The sequence below is a fragment of the Lytechinus variegatus genome, chromosome 8, assembly GCF_018143015.1.
Source record: "Lytechinus variegatus isolate NC3 chromosome 8, Lvar_3.0, whole genome shotgun sequence".
NCBI lineage: Eukaryota > Metazoa > Echinodermata > Echinoidea > Temnopleuroida > Toxopneustidae > Lytechinus > Lytechinus variegatus.
Window position 1 is genome coordinate 22,735,585 of NC_054747.1, and position 21,394 is coordinate 22,756,978.

General features: G+C 37.7%; 1 protein-coding gene across 2 annotated transcripts in view; it reads right to left on the minus strand.

Moving 5' to 3' along the window:
- Positions 1 to 21,394, minus strand: part of LOC121420173 — an 87,716-nt gene that overhangs the window by 59,950 nt on the left and 6,372 nt on the right. Inside the window, exons 3-8 of one of the 2 annotated variants that reach the window (XM_041614720.1) lie at positions 12,750 to 12,888; positions 9,894 to 9,926; positions 5,061 to 5,230; positions 4,255 to 4,444; positions 2,322 to 2,351; positions 157 to 329 (exon numbers count right to left, since the gene is read on the minus strand). In XM_041614720.1, coding sequence (XP_041470654.1) covers positions 157 to 329; positions 2,322 to 2,351; positions 4,255 to 4,444; positions 5,061 to 5,230; positions 9,894 to 9,926; positions 12,750 to 12,888 — 735 coding nt within the window. Of the gene's footprint in view, positions 1 to 156; positions 330 to 2,321; positions 2,352 to 4,254; positions 4,445 to 5,060; positions 5,231 to 9,893; positions 9,927 to 12,749; positions 12,889 to 21,394 lie in introns of those variants that run through there. The other variant, XM_041614719.1, reaches the window with a different exon arrangement.

The window sequence follows — 21,394 nt, forward strand, 5'->3', positions numbered from 1 at the left end:
AATTATTTTCATATGTTACGTATAATGAGGAAGAAATGATATATGATTTTAAAACCAAATATATGGATATATATATATATATAAATATATATATATATACATGTGTGTGTGTGTGTGTGAGGGTGAGGGTGTGTGTGTATATATACATATACTCACCTTATGAATGTATCGATATAGTTCAAAGTCCATGAATGAAATTATCAGCTGACAGGTTGGTTTTGGTAGAAAGAATCGCCAAATTACGTCTTGATCTCTTGGATAGTTTACATATGGATAGTTGAGAGAAGATATATAATACGTATCTCCGCTGGCCAATGATACATTAGAACCTAAAAACAAAAGTAAATTGAATTTATTCCTTTCGTTTCATTTCAGGAATGTAGTCGCATCATACCTAATTGATCATTGAAAGTTACATTTGGATCAGTCATAATAATATAAAATAATGGAAATGTAAGCCTTTACATGAAGAAAAGATATCTCATAATGGAGGTCAACGGAAAATACTTAATGGTGAAACTGGAAAAATCTGAAAATAGAATAACTGTCAGGTCATATTAATTATATAATATGAAAAATTTAATCGCTCACTCTTCGCGCATGTCAGATGATAATCTGCTCAGGAGAGTTTCATAGTGAATGCACAAATCATTCTGCTCACTATTCCACTCTTCATTTTGTTTGAGAGAGTTCGGCATTCTCTTCCTGATTACGAAAAAATATTAACTATCAATAAAGTGATTAACGTATGAGAGAGATACGTATACTCCTCATGAATATCAGCAAACAAACCTTTTTTTACGTCAGAATAGGTTATCGATTTATTTGAGCTCGCATTCCTACTAGTCAGGCTTCCTGTCCTTTACAATTTTCTCGCTTTTCTCGCTCGTATTGCTTATTAAGATACATATTTTGTTTTTCTGTTATAGTGCTTAAAATTTTTAATATTCTGGTCGAAAAAAAATTATATATATATATATCTAAACCATTCATAATTTAAGAAAAATGTTCAGAATATTCCATTTTCAGGTCTGAATAGAGGGTATATCAAAATATTTGAGCTCGCGCTTCGCGCTCACATCATTTATGAGAGCCATATCCAGTGTTGTTTGCAGGAATTAGTTACCTGATTTAAATTCCTTTGAATTGTGTTTGAATGGAAATGGAATAAAGAACCAAATTGACAGAACAGAGCTAAGGTGTACTTTAGACCAAACGTCATTCTATAACCCCTCAAAAAATCCTCAAGGCGGTTACCAGCAGTGAACTGGCATACGTAACCTGAAACCCGCACAGGATGTTCATGTGATACTTGATTTCCTCGTCTCTCCAGGTGTTACGAAACAGATCCATAAACTTTCAAAGTTACGATCAACAAATAACCCTAATATGACCAGGGACGTGAAGACTCATTGACCTTAAATGGCATTTGACCTTGTTCATGTGACCTGAAACTCGCACAAGATGTTCAACGATACTTGATTGATCTTATGTCATAGTTTTATGAACTAGCTCCGTAAAGTTTTAAAGTTACGATGGTAGTTCAACAAATACCCCAAACATTGCCAAAGTTCATTGACCAACATGTAAATGACATTTGGCCTTAGTCGTTTGACCTTAAAATTGCACAGGGCGTTCAGTGATACTTACTCCTATGTCCAAGTGTTATTAACTAGCTTCATAAACTTTAAAAGTTATGATGGGAATTCAACAAATATATGCCCAAAGTTCATTGAACCTAGTCCCTAAATGACCTTTGACCTTGATCATGTGACCTTAAACTCAGTAAGAATGTTAAGTAGTACATCTATACCCCTTTGTGTAAGTTTCATGAACTAGGTCTATATACTGTGCTTATTTGCTGATTTCTCAGCATTTACACAATTTCTTCCAGAATCCTTTGGCACATGCGTTTTATTTATACAAACAGACACTTTGGTGGTCATTTCATTGGATTCTGTACAAACTCATTTTGATATCGTTACCAAAACTAGCATTTACCTTTAAGATTTGATGTTGAAAAGCGGCGCCTATGGTCTCGCTGTGCTATGCAGGCGAGGCAAAAATGGGTACACCCTTTAGGCAAAGTTACCTGTATAAATAGGTGTGATTTTCAAGGCTTTAAATGCAAGCCCAACAAATAATATCCCCACCCCTTCCTGGGTAGCTCGCAGGCTCTGTGCATTTTCTGACGAATGCGCTGATGTAATGCATTGCATAAAGCACAATAATAATTGAGTCAAGTGCGTTATTTAGTCAAAAATAGATCCCTGTGGAACACCACCCATATATATTTGAGGAAATAGAGCGTCTTTACTTACCAACTGCATCAATAATCGGACGGGTTGTATCTGTTGGAGGTAAAAAGAAAATAGCAAGTGAATAATTATTTGTTTTTTTGTAATGTCATAAAAAAAGATCTGCACGTTATTTTCTTTATTCGGCACCCTGGTATATTGTTATCTGCATTCCATACACCAATCTATATGGCACTAATCATCAACATAATTACGAAAACATGTTTTAATAAAATAAGCTGATTTAATACTATAAATCTCTTTCACGAAAAAACGTGTTCTATATCGATACGTTATTGTAAGGTTCCCACATCTTATTCGTTTGCATAAATGCATGAATTCATTAAATCCATGTATTTTGTTCAAATATCGTATTATATAAACGAGTAAAGGGAATTAAGAACAATACAACTGTCATGTGCATGCACCGTGCTCCGTTTCGGCTTTGATGTGAATGAACACAGTTAAACAAGGCATCGTATTAGAGGAAAATCAAGAACGATCGTTTTAAAATACTTAATAGAAATAAATTTAGTGGCCGGGGGGGGGGTGAAGGTTCACTCACCACATGGGCTGCTACCCACCCAAGTCCGACAACCTCAGAAATGCACCCTAAACGGCGTAACTACGTTAACTAAATTTGCAATCCGTAATGGCGTACCTATGAGAAAATCCACACTAAGACAGGCTAACTGGCGATAATTGGGATAAGCCCCAAATTTGATACCCTAAGTGGCGTAAATTTTCGGCATTTAAAAAAAAGATATTGCAAGTAAGGCAAGCATAATTTACTCTCAATGACACTTCTCTTAGCCACTTTTAATAACAATATTTTAGCCTAAATTAATGAATGCAAGTGAATAATGTTGCTTGCCTGACTGAGTGATGCATCACTTACCATTCGTTTTACCAATTTCATCAAAACTTGAAAGAATTGAATCCATACCAGTTAATGTTTTAATTGAATTATGGACGAACATCTTGTTTTGATTAGTGGCGGATTAAGCGGGGGGGGGGGGCATTTCGTTGTCTCGTGGTTATTTCGTGAAAATGTCGGGCAAAACACGAAAGTACCACATGGGGCTGGGATGGTGTTTTCTTTGTCCATCTCCTGTTTAGGCCTGTCAAATTCTCAATGATATAAATATTTTTCATTGGGGAGTGACGACCTTATTTCTGGACAAGTCAGATTTATCTGGACCACCCTCCCCCGATAATTCTGGATTCGCCCCGGGTTTCTTGGTCTATAGGGCGGTGGCACCACGTAGCATAGTATGTCGCATGCATCGATATGCATAAGCTGGATGGAGCTCGTTGTGCGCTGCAGCATGCCCACCGTAGGGCCAAGGAAAAAAAATACTCCATTACACAACTAACAGTATATGGGACCATAAAGGAAACCGCAGACCACGATCCGATTTTCGAATAAATGTAAATTGCATTTTGCTCATTTTCTGAAAATGTGAATGAAAAGTATCTTTTAATTCTATGTTCAAATTAACTGGGAGGATATACTAAAATTGCAATTTTGGATGATTGCAAGCTTTCATTTTGGAGTAAATGTCAAAATTGATTTTAAATCGTAGCCAATCGTACAATTGCTATAACGTCATTACGATTAAGTAACGAATTTGCTTTTATTTTAGTCAGAATTATTAATAGCATAACCACAAGTTTAAACATTGCTATTCGTAAGATTTAGAATATTACACAGTAAGATATTCCATGTTTTAATGTTAGCATAAAATTATATATTTTTTGATCCAAAATCGGGTCGGAGGGCAATCAAAAGGTGTGCGGTGTACTCGACGTACGTACAATAACGCGTACACGCAATAGCAAAAAAAAAAATATATATATATATATATATATGAAATTTTGTGCGCGCTTGACCCTTTGATCTTTTGAGGGCCTCGAAGAGCGCGTTGTAGCTCTATCCGGTGGGTGCGTGACATACCTGTCTCACAGTCAGCGTGTAGTACAGCTTTAAATCCCCTTGTGACGTCAGGGCCAATAGAAATCGAAGTCTTGAATTGGATGAGGGAAGAAGTCGTTGTGATCTTAATTGGTTCTATTGTGAGGTCACCATACAAAATCATTTGTTGCAAGCGTGGTCCCTCTAATCCGGTAGTTGAACTGATATTTAGCTGTGTGAATAATACATGAAATGCTAATGATAATGATTTTGGTTGAGAAGAGCATTCACGCCCATTGCATATTTATTACACTAGATATCCATTCCTGTTTTTTTTAAGGTGCCAATTTATTTAACGTTGTTCGCATAATAATAGCGAATTTCACTGCCAACTGCGTCACTATGCGCTCCGTTGGATATCGTAACTCTGGCAATAATTAACCCCGCAGCCTTTGACAGCGCGGTGGCATTTCAAGGAATAAATTCCTATCAGGTACACATTTACCTCGCTTGGGTCGAGTGAAGCACAATGCGGGTAACTTTCTTGCTGTAGAAAATTACACCATGTACGGCATTTTACAAAATTTGCATCCTTTCAACTTTGTCAGTAAAACTTAAATATTTCGTGATTATTTAGTTAATACATGGAATAGAAACAAAGGTGAAAGAGAAACATAATTGAAATATATAATAACAAAAATATACTTTCTTCTCCCTCCCCCCCCCCCCCCTCCCACCTGTTCCGCGACCATTGTGCAGAGTGGATGTACGCCGAAAAGCAATTTTACCACTCAAATTACCAACAAACAAAAAGAGAAACAAATTGAAAAAGTGAACAAAATAATTACAGCTTCGTATTCCGATCTTGTTGTAAAATTCTTGAAATCAATAGTAAGCTGACAACCTTCTTCTGGGAGGTTGAAAAGCCAATTCACAGAGTTATATGAAGGAAAGTTCTCAGGGAAGTTAGGCGAAGCTATGGTGTAGGATTCTCCGTGTGATAATAATACACCAGAACCTGGCAAAAAATTACAAGAAATTATTCCGAGTTATGTATATGAAGTTATCAATTCATCATTATCTCCATGATCGCAACTATCATCGTGATCATCATCACCATCGTCATCATCGTTATTTGTCATACTCATTATTATGATAATTTTAATCACCACCATCAATCTCATCACCATCGCCATCGTTATCATCATCATAATCATCATTATCATCATCATCATCATTATCAACATCATAATCATCATCATCATCATTATCATCTTCATCATCATCATCGTCATCATCATAATCATCATCATCACCACCACCACCATAACCAACATCATAAGCATCATTATCATCATCGTTATTATGACCACCATCATTCCCTTCTTAAGGTTTATTATAACTATCATAATCAATAGCTACTTTGAACGGCTTTGTGAAGTTTGGAGCTGCCAAAACAGGCTCATTCACCAATATGGCCTTTAATTTCTCAAATGATCTCTGACATTCGTCAGACGAAACATACTTCACTTTTGCCTTCAGCAGGTTTGTTAGAGGGCTAACCCCTGTACTGTAAATTGGAACAAATTTCCTGTAGAAGAAACTCATACCTAAAAATCTGAGCAATTGTTTCTTAGTTTGTATCTTGGCTCCTCTTGGTAGCACTTGCCCTTGACCAACCACATGACCAAGAATGTGACCTTTGCCATGTTTGTCTTAGCAAATTCACTCTTCATCAGATTCACTACTAGATTGGCTTCAATTTATCCAGCCTGTCAAACAGTGCTCTCAAATGATCCAGATGATCATTCCAAGTATCACTGTACACTAGGCATGCTAGGATGTCGTCTATGTATACAACACAATTGTCAAGCTCAGCAATCACTTTGTCATGTTTTTTAACCTTTGGAAGGTTGCTGGTGCATTTTCCATTCCAAAAGGCATGACTTTGCATTAAAAACAAGCCTTCAGATGTAACAAAGGATGATATCTCTTTGGCTCGGTCAGTCAATGGCACTTGCCATATCCTTTAAGCAAGTCTATCTTTGTGATATAGGCAGAATTTCCAACCCTATCAATACAATCTTCTAACCTAGGAATTGGATACGAGTCAGTCTTAGTTACTGCATTTACCTTTCGGTAATCAATGCAAAATCTCTGAGAGCCGTCTGGCTTTGGAACCATTACAATAGGAGAACTCCAATGACTCTGACTCAGTTCAATTATGTCATTATCTAACATGCATATATTTCCTTATTCACCATTTCCAACTTGCTTGATTGAGCCTATAAGCATTTTGTTTGATAAGTCTTACGTCTACATCATGTAGAGTTAAAGGTGTGCGACCTGGTATGTCTTCACATTCATTTTCATAGTCTCTTAACAGGCCAGATATATCATTTCTCTGATCTTCAGGCAGGTGTTTTAATGCCTCATCCATATTTCCTAACATCTCTGAGTTAGACAACTTTACACCACATGGTTCGTTCCTAGATACATCTGTATAAGACAATTCATTATCTGTCTTTCCATAACATTCATCTTCATGTACATCTGTGTGCTTTTCTTCTTTGACCTGTGTTGTAACCATTGGCTGACTAGCCTCTCGCTCAAAGTATTTTTTCAACATGTTTATATCACAAACTCTTTGAGACTTTCTTCGATCAGGGGTACTGATCACATAGTTGACATCATTCAATTTCTTTTTGACTATGTAGGGACCACTAAACCTAGCTTTCAAGGGCTCACCTTACAAAGGCAACAACACTAACACCTTGTCTCCAGGCTTGAAACTTCGCTCTTTTGCATTTTTGTCAGCGTGAGCTTTCATTTTTCCCTGCGACACTTTCAAGTGTTCCTTAGCCACATCACAATCATTTGAGAGCCTTTCTCTAAACTTTGACACATAGTCTAGAAGGTTTACATCATCATCCTGAACCATAAGCTTCTCTTTGATCAGCTTTAGGGGCCCCTAACCTCATGACCTTAGACCAATTCAAATGGACTGAAACCTGTGGACTCATTAGAGGAATCCCTAGTTGCAAATAGTAGGAATTACATCCCTTTATCCCAGTCATCGGGATAGTCTTCACAATAAGCCCTAATCATGGTCTTCAGGGTCTGATGATAGCGTTCTAACGCTCCTGGGGACTGTGGGTGTTAGGCAGAGGACTTGATCTGCTTTATTCCCGACTCTTTCATAACTTGCTGAAATATTCCTGACATTAAAATTGACCCTTGGTTAGACTGAATTTGCTTGGGCAGACCATACCGAGTGAAAAACTACACTAACGCCTGTACCACTGTTTTTGCAGTGATACTCCTCAAAGGTATCGCCTCTGGAAAACGTGTAGACAAGTCCATAATCGCCGTCAGGAGAAATCTTAGACCCCGACCTGGTTCTGGGTAAAGGTCCAACACAATCAACAAGAACCCTAGTAAAAGGTTATCAAATGCACGATTGGGTATCAATGGAGCAGGCTTGATAGAAGGCTGTGTCTTACCAATAATCTGACATGTATGACACGTCTTCCAGAAATGCACCACATCCTTGTGCATCTTAGGCCAATAGAAATGCCTCATAATTCTATCTTCTGTCTTCCGAATGCCAACATAACCTGCCATAGGTAACTCTCATGAGCCATTTTCAGAACCTCTGTGCGGTAACAGGGAGGAACTACTACCTGGTGATTTATACACCAATCTTCATCAGCTGGTCTCCGGGGAGGTCTCCACTTCCTCATCAAAATGTCATCTTGACATAAAAGCACTCAGGAACCTTATCAGCCTCAGCCTCAGGACATGCTTTCTCTGACACGCTTTTCAATTCTGGGTCTGCCTGTTGTGCCTGTACAAGGGAGGATTTACTAAACAAACTATCATTGTTAGCAACAGAGCCTTCAACACTATCCCCATTCAAATCCTTGAAAAAGGTTTCAGCTAACCAGACATCAGTACTCTCCTCTACATCAGCAGATTCCGCATCATCCTTTTCAGCTCTACGAGTCTGAGACCTAGTAACAACACAATCCGGGAAAATCCCTGGAAAATCTTCCTGCAACAGTTCAGTTTCAGCTATCTCAACCGGCTTCCACGACACCACTGGAAGTCAACACCTTCCATGGGTAATTCTGGAACGACACCAACAGGCACAGGACCACTAACTAGGTCACACCTTCAGTCGACCTTATGCTAAGGACCGACATGAAATTTGGGCCAATACCTTGAACTAAGACGTTGGCATTCTCTGAACTCTCTGGAGGAAGAGCCGAATCCCCTGGCACCATCAGGGACTGTGCAGCCCCTGTATCCCTAAGGATCACCACTGACCTACCAGCAGCACCAGTCGAACAAGGGGATACTTCACCATCATGCAAAAAGCTTCTACAGCTTGCATCAACCTGCTTGACTTTATCAGCAAATACCAGAGAAACACTCTCATCATCTTGAATAGGCTTTGATGGGACCGTCTATCGAGGGAACACTTGTTTGCTTGACAAAACCCATGTCTTTTTTAACTTTGGTTGGCATTCCAACCAATTTCCAACATGATTCTTTCAAATGTCCCGATTTATGACAATGAGTACAAATTTTGGAACTACGACTCTCAGACCTTTTGGTTGATTCTGTGCCCCCACTAGCCTGATTCTTGTTAGCGTCTTTGTCCTTGCTTGCATATTTTCCCTCACTAGGTTTATTGTGGGATTCAAATGACCCTTTACCTTTCTTCTTTCAATAACTATTGAAAGGAGGTCTATCTCCACTACCCTTATGTGTGACCTCAAATTCATCAGCTACTCATTTTGAATTCTTCTAGGAGGACAACATCCCTAAGGTGAACAAAATCTTTGTCAGCTTTCTCTACCACTTATTGAACATCATCTCTTGTTCCCTAGCAAATTCAACATAAGTCTGGCCTGATTGTCTTTGCATGTTCCTAAATTTATGTCTGTACGCTTCTGGTACCAACTCATATGCATTGATAATTGTTTCTTTCGCTGTAGCATAGTCACATGATTGCATTTCAGAGAGCGAAGAATAGACGTTTGCAGCCTTTCCAACAAAAACACTTTTTTGGAGAAGAGTCCAGTATTCCTCGGGCCAATTTAGTCTCTAGGGCACTTTTTCAAATGACACAAAATATGAATCAACCCCCTCTTCATCAAATTTTGGCACAAGGCGAATGTTCTTCGCCACATCAAAGCCTTGGGGAGATTTATCTTTAGTAGAGTTAGTATTTGCATGAGGTAACTGAATTTCTTTTAATTTTAACTGGTACTCCAACCTCATTTTTTTTTTTCCATTTCTATTTCCTTTTTAAGGTTTTCTTTGATTTTTATTTTCTCCTTTTCAAGTTTGATTTTCTCCATTTCAATGTTTTCTCTGATTCTTTCCTTTTCCAGTTCAATGTTTGCCATTTGGATCTGAGCATCATCTGAATCATTGGCAGAAGTTTCAGACTCCTCTGTAAGCTTCATGTGACTAAGTAACAAGTCAGTTATCTCTGCCTTCTTTAAACCTGGGGCTAGAGATACACCCAAATGATCACAAACTGTAATCAAATCATCTTTATTCAGTGACTATACTATACATCAACGTTTTCAAAAGATTGTTTTCTATAACACATTTTATAAACCTGCTACACGTTCTTTTAGTGAAATAAAATAGGAAAGTAAAGTTACCTCTTGTGTCGATGTAAGGCTCATCATTACCCGCTAAGAGAGAGATATCAGAGGGAAACAGAGAGAGTGAGAGGGATAGAGAAGGGAGAGAGAGCGAGAGAGTGGGGTGGAGAAGAAGGGGGAGAGGAGAGGAGATGAGAAAGTGAGGAGGAGAAAGGATTAATTTGATAAGTGGCAAGGAAAAATGAATGAATAAACAGACAATTAGATAAATAAATATTCAGCATGATTATACACAGTGCGTCCCAGAAAAAAAACGAAACTGATGATTGAGCGATGATTAATCATAACTTAATCATAAATAGAATAGACAAATGACCTACCAATATAAAGCTTTCATCCGAATTTACTTAGATTATTCCCCATTCCCGCATGAGTGAGCAAAAACAATTCGAAGAGAGAATAGCAAAAACTCATTTGGCGGGGGTATCTGAATTTCAAAAAGAAAATCACATGCCTAAAAGTTCAATATCTAACTCTTTTATATGATACCTTAATCAGAAAAAATGGTAAAGAAGTAAAAAAAAGATGATAGAACGTAGTGTCGAGTTTGAACGCTAGCCTGTAAAACCTCTTCATTTTATGAAATTATTGAAATTCACCCCTTATTTCAAATAGCCAGAACTTTGTTATTTCTTGACCATTTTTTTTGTAATTGAGGTATTAAATTAAAGAGCAGATATTGAATTTTTAAAAATGTGCTTGTCCTTTTGAAACCCAGATACAACCCGCCCAATGACTTTTTAGTATTCCCTCTTCAAATTGTTTTTTCTCACTCATGCATGACGGAGAAATAAGATAAGTTATATCAGATGAAAGAGGAGATTCTAAGCTTTGCATTGGTAGGTCATTTGTTTATTGTATTTTCGATTAAGTTATGATAAATCATCGCTAAATCTCGGTTTTTTATTTTCTGGGGCGCACTGTATAACTGAATTTACAACTTAGTATTCAGCAAAGGTGAATTCATGGAATACCCAACAGCGTATGGCCGCCAAAGTATCCATATTTCCCATAAAAATCATAAAATTGCAAGCTAATTAGTAATAAAATGTATGTAAATTTGACAAAATGTTTCTTCTTTGATATTCAAAATGGTCTCCACAGACCTCTGTATACCCTATTATGTATAATATGAATAGGAAAAAATAAATTTTCACAAAAATTATCACTAAACTGCAAATATTTGTGTTCTATGGACGAAGTAATATATGAAAATCATTCATGTTTACATGATTTATCATTTATTATGTCATGTATGGGAAATTGTTGTATTTAATATTCAAAATAGCTGCCACTGGCCCAAATAGTATTATTTTCTATGAATAATAATGAATATTAATGCTTCATTTATTGATAATAATAATAATAATAGCTGGATTTATAAAGCGCTTTTTTCCAGAGGATACAAAGCGCTGCTATTATTACCCCGGCTTTAGCTCGAGCTACCATCACCGGCGCTCAGTGCATGCAAGGAATTACTCCTGCGGGTACCCATTCACCTCACCTGGGTCGAGTGCAGCAAAGTGTGGATAAATTTCTTGCTGAAGGAAAATACGCCATGGCTACGATTCGAACACACGACCCTCTGTTTCAAAGGCGAGAGTCAGAACCACTAGACCACGACGCACCCACATTATTACATATTACATACATGACATAACAAATTTTACATTTCGTTAGTTCGTTAGCAATCATGTTTTCATCCATTATTTCACTAAAAATCACAATTACTTGTATTTAGCAGTTTAGTGCTCACTTTTGGAAAATCTAGTTTACCCCATTCATATTGTACATTATATAGAAGACAGGGGTCTATGGCGTTCATTTTTAATATCTAAAAAATAATTTCTGGCATTTTTTTAGAGAGTATTTCACTCCTGCAAAACAAATACATACATTTTATAACCAATGTGCGAGCAATTTTATGATTTTCATGGTAATTTGCATATTTTGGCGGCCATATTGGATTTTGCCAATTTGCGGAAAATGCGTAAGGCTACACGAGTGCCATCATTCAGATTCGTAATCAGCACCCTAGAATTGACAAGAAACCTTGAAAATATATTGTATATATGAAAAAACAAGGTTTGGTCAATTCTATGAGGCCTATCCTGGACTAGGCATGGGAGTAGGTGTGAATCGCAGCTAGGTTCACATAGTTTACTATGTACACCCACTCACACTGTAGCGCTGTCAAGAGTGTGTACTCGTCTTCACAATATTAAATTTGAGCATTCGAATATACGTTGATAACATTAACGTAGTTACTTTAGCACATCTTGTCAGGACACCTTCATAGTAATAATAATTTCACTTGTTTTCTTAAAATTGATCAATAAGATAATGCAGTGTGCCTGTTCGTTCTGAGCTATTACAGATGATGGGCTTGCGCTGTTCAAAGCAGAACGGTTTGGATCATGGCGACAACAGCCATCTAATCCTCATATTCATTGCGTTATTTTGCTCATATATAATCTGCTATTGATATTGTATTTCTGTTTTATCTTTTGTGTATGTATGTAGTTGAAAGCTATTTGAAAAATTAAATTTCTTAGGTACGCTTGCATTAATGGAAAAAAAAATTCTGGAATCTTACCTTGATCACAAGCACTTATCGATCTCCAAAAGGCGGACCTTCACGGGATCTCTGAAATTCGACTGCTCACTGACGCCGTTTAAAGTGGGTGTGGCCATATTATATGCTTTAACAATACCACAAAGTTGGTAACTTTCAAAATTCGATTGATGCGCGTTAATTCCATTTGACCTATGTCGGAAAAGCGATGTCTAACGTATATCTCGGAACACCAAGATTTTTTTCCTGACTGCCTATAACGATCAAGTTCTACATACCTTGATCACATACTGATGATACTGACGCAATAAATCCATGTGACCGAGGGCTCTCGTGAGTTTCTGACTTGAACCACAGCCATACGACGCTTGAGTTGATATTGAAGTAGAGTGGGATTATTCCATCTAATGACCAGATCTAACATGATAAGAATAATGTTTTGCAACATATATTTAATAGCCTTTTATTTATTGGAAATTAACCAGCAGGTAATACTAGGGACTATGGAAAATAGGCCTTGTTATAGCGTAATCTGCCTTTCTCCAATTGCCTAACACCATTTTGCTAAGCACGGTGCATTAGTGGGACCGTCACACATTAAACGCTTTAGTCGACGTACGTAGGCTTTGGTTTATAGTCGTTTTCTCAATCACGTCTGTTGAATCAAACATAAGGTTTTTTCACAACACAAAATTATATCTTCATATAATGGATTTGAATTCGTGATATTTTGCACTGATTAAACAATGCATTGCTTGATATCAAGAATGCATTAATGTTTGATATCAAGACATGGAATTAAATGAAAAAATGGCTGGCTACACGTAAGGGAAGGCGGGGTATTAAAGTTCTGACACTTTTTTGCATTTTGAATGATAGAATTGATATGACTAATAATATTGTAGAAATAAGTACCTTGCCTTTAAATATGATTCTTCGGAAATCTTTTTCACCAATATACAACTTTCTACCCCCACACTGAAAGTTGCTATGACCTTTGAAAAAACAATGTCAAGTGGCACAACTTGCCCCATCTGTCAGTGGGGTAAGTTGTGCCACCTTCAAGGTTAAGTTGAGCCACAAAAACTATTTACAAAGTGTATGCGGGAAGAACCAGCATGTCAATTTTTCATTTAAAGTCTTTTCACTTGCTAATTCTATATAAATACTAACATTCTCTAAAACTAAAAAAAACTGTCATGTGAATTTGCTCTTTTCTGCCTGCATATCAATGGCTTTTTAAGGTTGTTTGTTTTTTATTTACATTACCATAAAAAATTACCATGACTCAACTTGCCCCATGTTCATGATGTTCGTTGGCTCAACTTACCCAAGTCCTAACTTATGCGATAATTTCGCATCCACACATTTCTTATGCATTCATCATGTAAAAAACTGTGGCAAGAATGAAGATCCATACCTGGACTGACAATGTTGTTTTTATGTCTTTACAATATGTAAAGGCGTGTGTGTGTAAAAAAATCACTTATCTATTTCACACCCTTTTTTCTTTTTACTTTTTGGGCTGAAATTTGTATTTTTCCCTCTAAAAAGGTACTTTTTGTTTCGAAGTTGAAAACAATGTGGTGAGGTTAAGGGTTATGTAATGGGTCATCAATACATGACACCACAACAATGACTGACTCATTCATTATTGGCCTGGGGGTGGTGGCTCAACTTGCCCCTATGCTCAACTCACCCCGCCATCCCCTATAGTATGAATAATCTCTAGCAGTTGGGTGTTTCCGTAAAGCTGTCGTATGTGAAGATCGACTTTAAGAAAGACCAGTGATCCTTTCTTATGGTGAATGGTATACATCAAAATGTTCATTGCTTATGGTTAAGCGCATAAGAAAGGATCACCAGTCGTTCTTAAAGTCGCTCTTAACTTAAGAACAGCTTTATGCAACAGGCACCAGGTAACTATAAAAGGGGAAGTTTACTTTCACCCTGATAACCCAGGGGGGCTTCTTATATTGACGAATGGATACATGCGCGACCAAAAAATACATGTACGCAAAAAGGGTGTCTTTTTCAATATAGGGCACGTTACGTACGTAACGTAATAAGGATGCAAAAAGCACTAAAATGATGAAAAAGGGTATCTATTTCGCTAGGGAAGCTACGTGTTTACGGTCAAATTTGCGAGTGTCAAAAGACTAAAATGTTCTGTAAAGGATTCCCTTTTCCCCAACAGTCAACACTACGTGTTTAGAGTCTGATTTGCGCGCGGTGTGGGAGGTGGGGCCGTACTAAACTGTAGGTAAAGGTAAATACGACGTCCATGACATCTAAGAGATATCGCCGTACTTGTTTAGGGGTTCAATTTCAGGGAATACTTGCCAAGGGTATCGTTTCCAATACTTGATAAGGGTAGGGTTTTACACGCCAATACTTGTTAAGGGGCATTTTCAGAATATGAGAAATACTTGTTTAGGGTGTGTTTTTAGACCACATGGTCGCGCACGGCATCCACTCGTCAATGGAAGTGCCCCGGGCCTGAAAACAAGTTTATTGCAAAAAAAAAAAAACAACCAAAAATATTGGTGAAAATTTAGATAGAACCCATCAAGCTTGTAAAAATTATCAGAATTTTATTTTTTTTTTGTTACGTCGTACACATGCAGTTGCCCCATCATTTTCACGATTGCAAAAGACGCTTAGAATGTCTGAACAGTAAATATAAAATATTCCGCCACCCCCCTATTGACAAAAGCTAAATCTGCTCCTGGTAAAGAAATTACAGCCCCCGCATACATGATTTTAGCCTATCACTGTGACGCGAAGTTAAATCAGATTGAAACCCCAATGAGCTTTCTGGTTACATATATTATTTGGAAAAAATGGTATTACAACATATTCATGGATATTTTTTTTTTCATGAACACATTAAAAAAAGTGATCTTCGATCGCCTTTTCTGTCACGTGATTATGAAATAAAATAATTTAATTTGCATTTAAGTTACCTAGGATTGCCCTGCGGAGTAGGGGCGCCATTTTCCAAAAAAAATCACAGGGGCGCCAAAAATAAGGTCCCCCCCCCTCGGAGCAACATCCTGAATACGCGCCTGTATAACGTCCTCGTGCGCTTCTAAAGGACTATTAGTACCCCGTAATTAGTAACCACCTGGAATAGAATTATTGGAAATGGCTTTTTGACTGATTTGAGTAGGTATGGGTGTCAACATTTACGAAAAATTAGAAGGATTGCGGGTTGGGGAAAGTGCTTCTTTAAAGGTCAAAGGTCAATGATCTTTTTAAATATACTATATCATGGTATCTCCCAGATAAAATATTACAGGTTGATGATCATGGTGTCAAAATGCACAGATTCTTACAAGAAGATCAAATAAATCAAATCAAGTACCTACACTACAAATTTACCCATCAAATTCAAGGTCAGAGCATTTCAAAGGTCAATGACCTTTTTATACATTATATACCACATAAGGTCCAATGGTATCTCTGAGATGAAAAGGCGCAGGTTGGTGATCTTGATGTTAAAATGCACAAATTCTTACAAGAAGATCAAATAAATCAAATCAAGTACCTACAATGCTCATTCACCAATGAAATTCAAGGTCAAAGTCTTTCAAAGCTCAATGACCTTTTTACATCATACCATATACGATATAATGGTATCTCTGAGATGAAAAGTCGCAGGTTAGTGATCTTGATGTAAAAATGCACAGATTTTTACAAGAAGATCAAATAAATCAAATCAAGTACCTACAATGCTCATTCACCAATGAAATTCAAGGTCAAAGCCTTTCAAAGCTCAATGACCTTTTTACATCATACCATATGCGGTATAATGGTATCTCTGAGATGAAAAGGTGCAGGTTGGTGATCTTAGTGTCACAATGCAGTTTCTTACAGGAAGATAAAATAAAATTAAGTACCCAGAATGCACAATAACATGCAAGGTAAAAGTCTTTCAAAGGTCAATAACCCTTTTTTACATTATGTGTCATAATGTATCATAATGTACATGTATCTCTGAGATGAAACGGCACATCAGGTTGGTGATTGTTATGTCAAAATGCACAGATTCTTACTGGAAGGTCAAATAAGATAAAGTTATTCTCCTAGAATGCATATTAATCCATACAGTTCAAGGTCAAGGGTCAATGACCTTTTTACATAGGCTATATATCGTGTTGGTGATTTTAGTGTAAAAAAGAATTTTTTTGCAAGAAGATAAAAAGGCACAAAATAATCATGAAGAATCATCCTTCACCTTTGATATCCAAACTCAAAGGTCAAAAGTTAATAAATATTTATATAAACATGCTGTCAGGAAAGAAATTTAATTATAGAATATTTCAGTCAAAGTTTAAACATTTGTTAAACATATTTACTTGGTCCAGGTCCCGGGGGGCACTCAGTATATGGGCCTAATGCATAGTGGGTATGTGCCGCGGAGGGGACCCCCATTTTTACACTCAAATTTCCGTTCCAAGGCATAGCATTTTTAGCTTATTGAGAAAAAGAACAAAGAAAACCGCTCCATGGTATATTATTTTCTTCTTCTCGTGAAAAAGGAAGAAAGAAATCCGCTCCCATGCTTGGCTAATTTTTCCGTTACGCCGTTCCGATCGCATTGATCTGCTACAATGTGTCGTAATTTTGGTGAAAAGCGGCCGCTGAGCGCTGTCCGACCATTGCCTCTGTGCTAGCGCACCCGGCGCCCGTGCCACCGGGCTAGCAGCACGCCCGTTCCCTAGGGATGCATGTACGCACTCACATGCAGGCGACTCGTTCCAAGGACCCCCGTTTTCACAAACATTTGTAGTTCCGAAGCCCGTTCCGAGGACCCTCCTTTTACAATTAGCCCGCTCCAAGGCCCCCGCTTTTTGTCTCGCCCGCGGCACACTACCACCACTTTTTTGGTAGAGTGCCCCCCCCCCGGGTCCAGGTTAGGGTAAGCTTATATAAACAAGCATGTACATAATGTTTTAAATATTTCAAAAGCAAGCGTTGGAAACGTTTGATACCCCCCTCCCCCGTTTACAGTACAAGTGTACCAGGTTTATGTCATATTTTATTAGATGAAGCATTTTAATACAGGTGTCATAAATAACCAATAGAGTGCTCTAACATTGATGAATGTAGTTTTACAGATGCACATTCTAGGAAGTCTTTTGTTATTAAGAATCATCGGCGGATCCAGGGGGGTGCGCAGGGTGCGCGCGCCCCCCTAATATTTGAGCGGCGCCGAAGGCGCCGCTCAAAATAAAGAAAATAAAAAAAAGTAAAAGAAAGAAAAGGCGCCGCTTGAAAAATTAAAAATAAAGGAAAGAAAGGGAAAAGGTGCTGCTTAAAAAAAGTTATACACTGATATAACATTAGCAACAGTAAAGGAAAGACTATCCCCAGCAAAGCGTAATCATATCATCTTCCTTATTTTTTCTTTTAACTACCCTTTTCCCAACAACTTCGCCGGTAGCAGTGCGCTGCCTGCATATAACTGGCGCCAATCAAGAATAATCAGCGCCACCTTAATCTAAATCGGCGCCGGACAAGAATAATCAGCGCTATTTAGTTATAAATCGGCGCCAGTCAAGAAAAATCGGCACTGCCAGAGTCTTAACCGGCGCCGATCAAGGATAATTAGCGCCACCTAAATCTAAATCGACACTGGACAAGAACAATCGGCGTCATCTGGTTATAAATCGGCGCCGGTAAAGAAATATCGGCGCTGCCTGAGTTCTTAACCGGCGCCGATCAAGGATAATCAGCGCCACCTATATCTAAATCGGGGCTGGTCAAGAATAATCAGCACCACCTGGTTAAAAATCGGCGCCAGTCAAGAATAATCGGCGCCTCCTGGTTCTAGATCGGCGCCAGTCGATTATGGATTGCCGCTGCCTGAATCTTACGTAACGTCGGTAAAAATAATCAGTACTACTTGTTTAAATCGGCGCCGGTCAAGACAAATCGGCGCTGCCTTTGTCTTAACCGGCGCCACCTTAATTTAAATCGGCGCCGGTCAAGAATGATCAGCGTCCCCTGATTTCAATAAATAAGCGCCGGTAGAATAATGAAGAAGGGCCTATTGCTAACCAAATCTAGATCGGCGCCGCGGCCAAGAATGATCGTTTTGCCCTCCCCCAATAATTCCGCATGTGCAAAAACAATAAGATGGTAATGTTACACAGAAATCAGCAAACGAGATTGAGCTACACAACTCGTTCTTTATTAAAAATCGTGCTCAAATTATCAGATTGGAACATAAAAATTTTCAGCTCGCGCTTCGCGCTCGCATCATTTCTGTAGCAAAACCCCATACTTTTCATGATTAAATAGGTGAATAGAATGTCCCGTTTTTAGTTCTGAACCTCAAAAGAACTCCCGCTTCGATTTGCAATAATCTTTTGTTGGATATAATCTTGTTCTTTATTAAAACGTACATTAAACTGTAATGTTTTCAGATCGAAATATCAAAATTTTAAGCTCGCGCTTCGCGCTCGCATTTTTTTTTAGATACCCATCTTAATCATTGGTACCAAGAATGCTTAGAATATCAAGCTTTCTGGTCAGAATATAAGTAAATTTCAGCTCGCCCTCGGCACTCGCATTATCTGTGTAGTGAGATATGTATCCTCCTCATGAGTTACTACAAACAGTCCTAAACAGGCACCTTTTTCCTGTTTTCAGGTCAGTATACTTTAAAAATTTCAGCTCGCGCTTCGCGCTCGCATTAATTTGTCGGTGAAATATGTGTCTCTATCTCATGAGTCATGTATATCTATATGATATGAGTCATATATATATATGTATGTATATGTATATATATATATATATATATATTTTTATATATATATATACGTATATATATATATATATATATACATATATATATATATATATATATATATATATATATATATATATATATATATATATGCATGTGTGTGTGTGTGTGTGCGTGTTTTGACAGGGTCAGGCATTACCCCTTTTACTTTTTCAACATTTTCTTTTATGGCGCCGGTGAAGTGCAAAAATATGTGCGCCGCTCGGCAGTGCGCCCCCCCTTTCGCCAAAAGCTGGATCCGCCTATGAGAATGTCTTGCTTTATGCATTCATCGTTATTGAAATTCTTTGCATCACTTTATAGATATTTTACAGTTATTCCTAGTAACGGTAGGGTATATTAGGAGGATAGTTTCAGTAATTCAAGGAGAACCACCATAGCTAGAATAGACCACTGATCTTAGTATAGGCAGTCTAAGTTAAAACCAAGGGACAACGTCGGTGACGAGATAACGACCCCATGCAGCTGCCGCCGGTTCTCCATCGACATGATTCGTCAAAACTCATGTCATCATTTAGGGCTCGATCTCGTCCACTAATTCGTTGAAACCAAATCTCTCTGATCTGGGGGCTACTCATCAAGGCGCAACTGTCTGCGGAGGCCGAGGCCGAGTTGAAGAGACACCGCAAGCTGCGGAGGGCAAGAACTGGACCGACCACCAGGGCCAAGTGGGGCGTGTCAAGCCAGATGAGATGATGGCGGTACGAGTCAACTATTATTAAGGTAAGTTATATTTTGTTTTCACTATTAATATATATTTTCATGTACAATTGTTGTAAAACAATCAAAGGAAACAACATTATGACTTGGAAGATTTAATTGATTAAATCTTTTAATAACTGACACATGCATGATTCTACCCAAAAAGAAATTAATCCATTATATTCACATTTTATTTGAGAATAATAGAAAGAAAGATAGCTATTTGTAATGAAAACGTGGATGTTTAATAATTCCATTCTGAAATAAGGATAAAAATGGCCATGAAAAAGATATTCAGGGGTTAGAAGGCAATCAACAATTATGTCAATAACGTCAGGGAATTTACAGTTCAGAAAAATAGGTCGATCCAACGTGTAGTGGCATATAGGTATAGTGATCCGGATGGGAAAAAAGACTGACTTGCGTGGAAAATGAACACCAATTTGATATTTGAATCCTTGACAAATGATTATGTCAAAATTCAAGTTCGAGGTGAAATTGGGATCAAATAGCACCTTTTAATGTATATAGTAGTAATGCATTGCCAAAATTGTAAAAAAAAATCATGTGTGATATAATTTGAAATGGTGAAGTTGTCTAAAGTAGCAGCATTTGGATATGCATTTTATAAATCTTAATCAAGGTATTAATTTCTCTGTAGTAATAGGTCACTACTTGAAATGCTACAATCAATGCTATAAAACTATAACTTAATCTGTAAATGGAAAGAATAGGCCTAACTCTTATGGGTAGCATCATCTGAGAACATTTTCGTATAACCTGGGACAATGTTGAAGAAGTAAAATAAGACAATTATTATAGAGCTGCAGCTTTTGTCATACTTAAATGAAGTTAAGTGTCTCAGCTTCAGCAAAGAGTAATTAACTTTTTGAAAACCTTCTGACATTTTTAGGACTTTGATCTGGCCCATTCAATGAAAGCCTAACGTTCTGTCAAGGGATATTAGACCAGGATCTATATTATTACTGATATGTTGCACAGCTTGATTCTCAAGAAAGGGAAGTGGTGATGTAGGAGTTTCGTTACGTCGATGGATGTGTAATTGTAACCTATTATCTCTTTTTGAATTTCATTATTCATCTTATTATATGCCTAATTTGTGCATGATAACAATAATTTGTTCTGGACCAAATACATGATCCTTGTACAAACTACATTAAGAGACAATGCTCCAAAACTTCTCTGCCAAGGGATGTGTACCAGACAATAGTGGATTATGGTATCGGTACTATCAAGCCAACAAAGAGAGGACATCGTTCTTTCATAAAGAGCCAGCAACATATTCCTGTCATACAGGATACTATACGCCAAGCTAAGAAAATGTCCGATCTTGTGATACCAATAACTTGATTCACATTCAGCCCGTCTCTGAGCTTGCTAAAC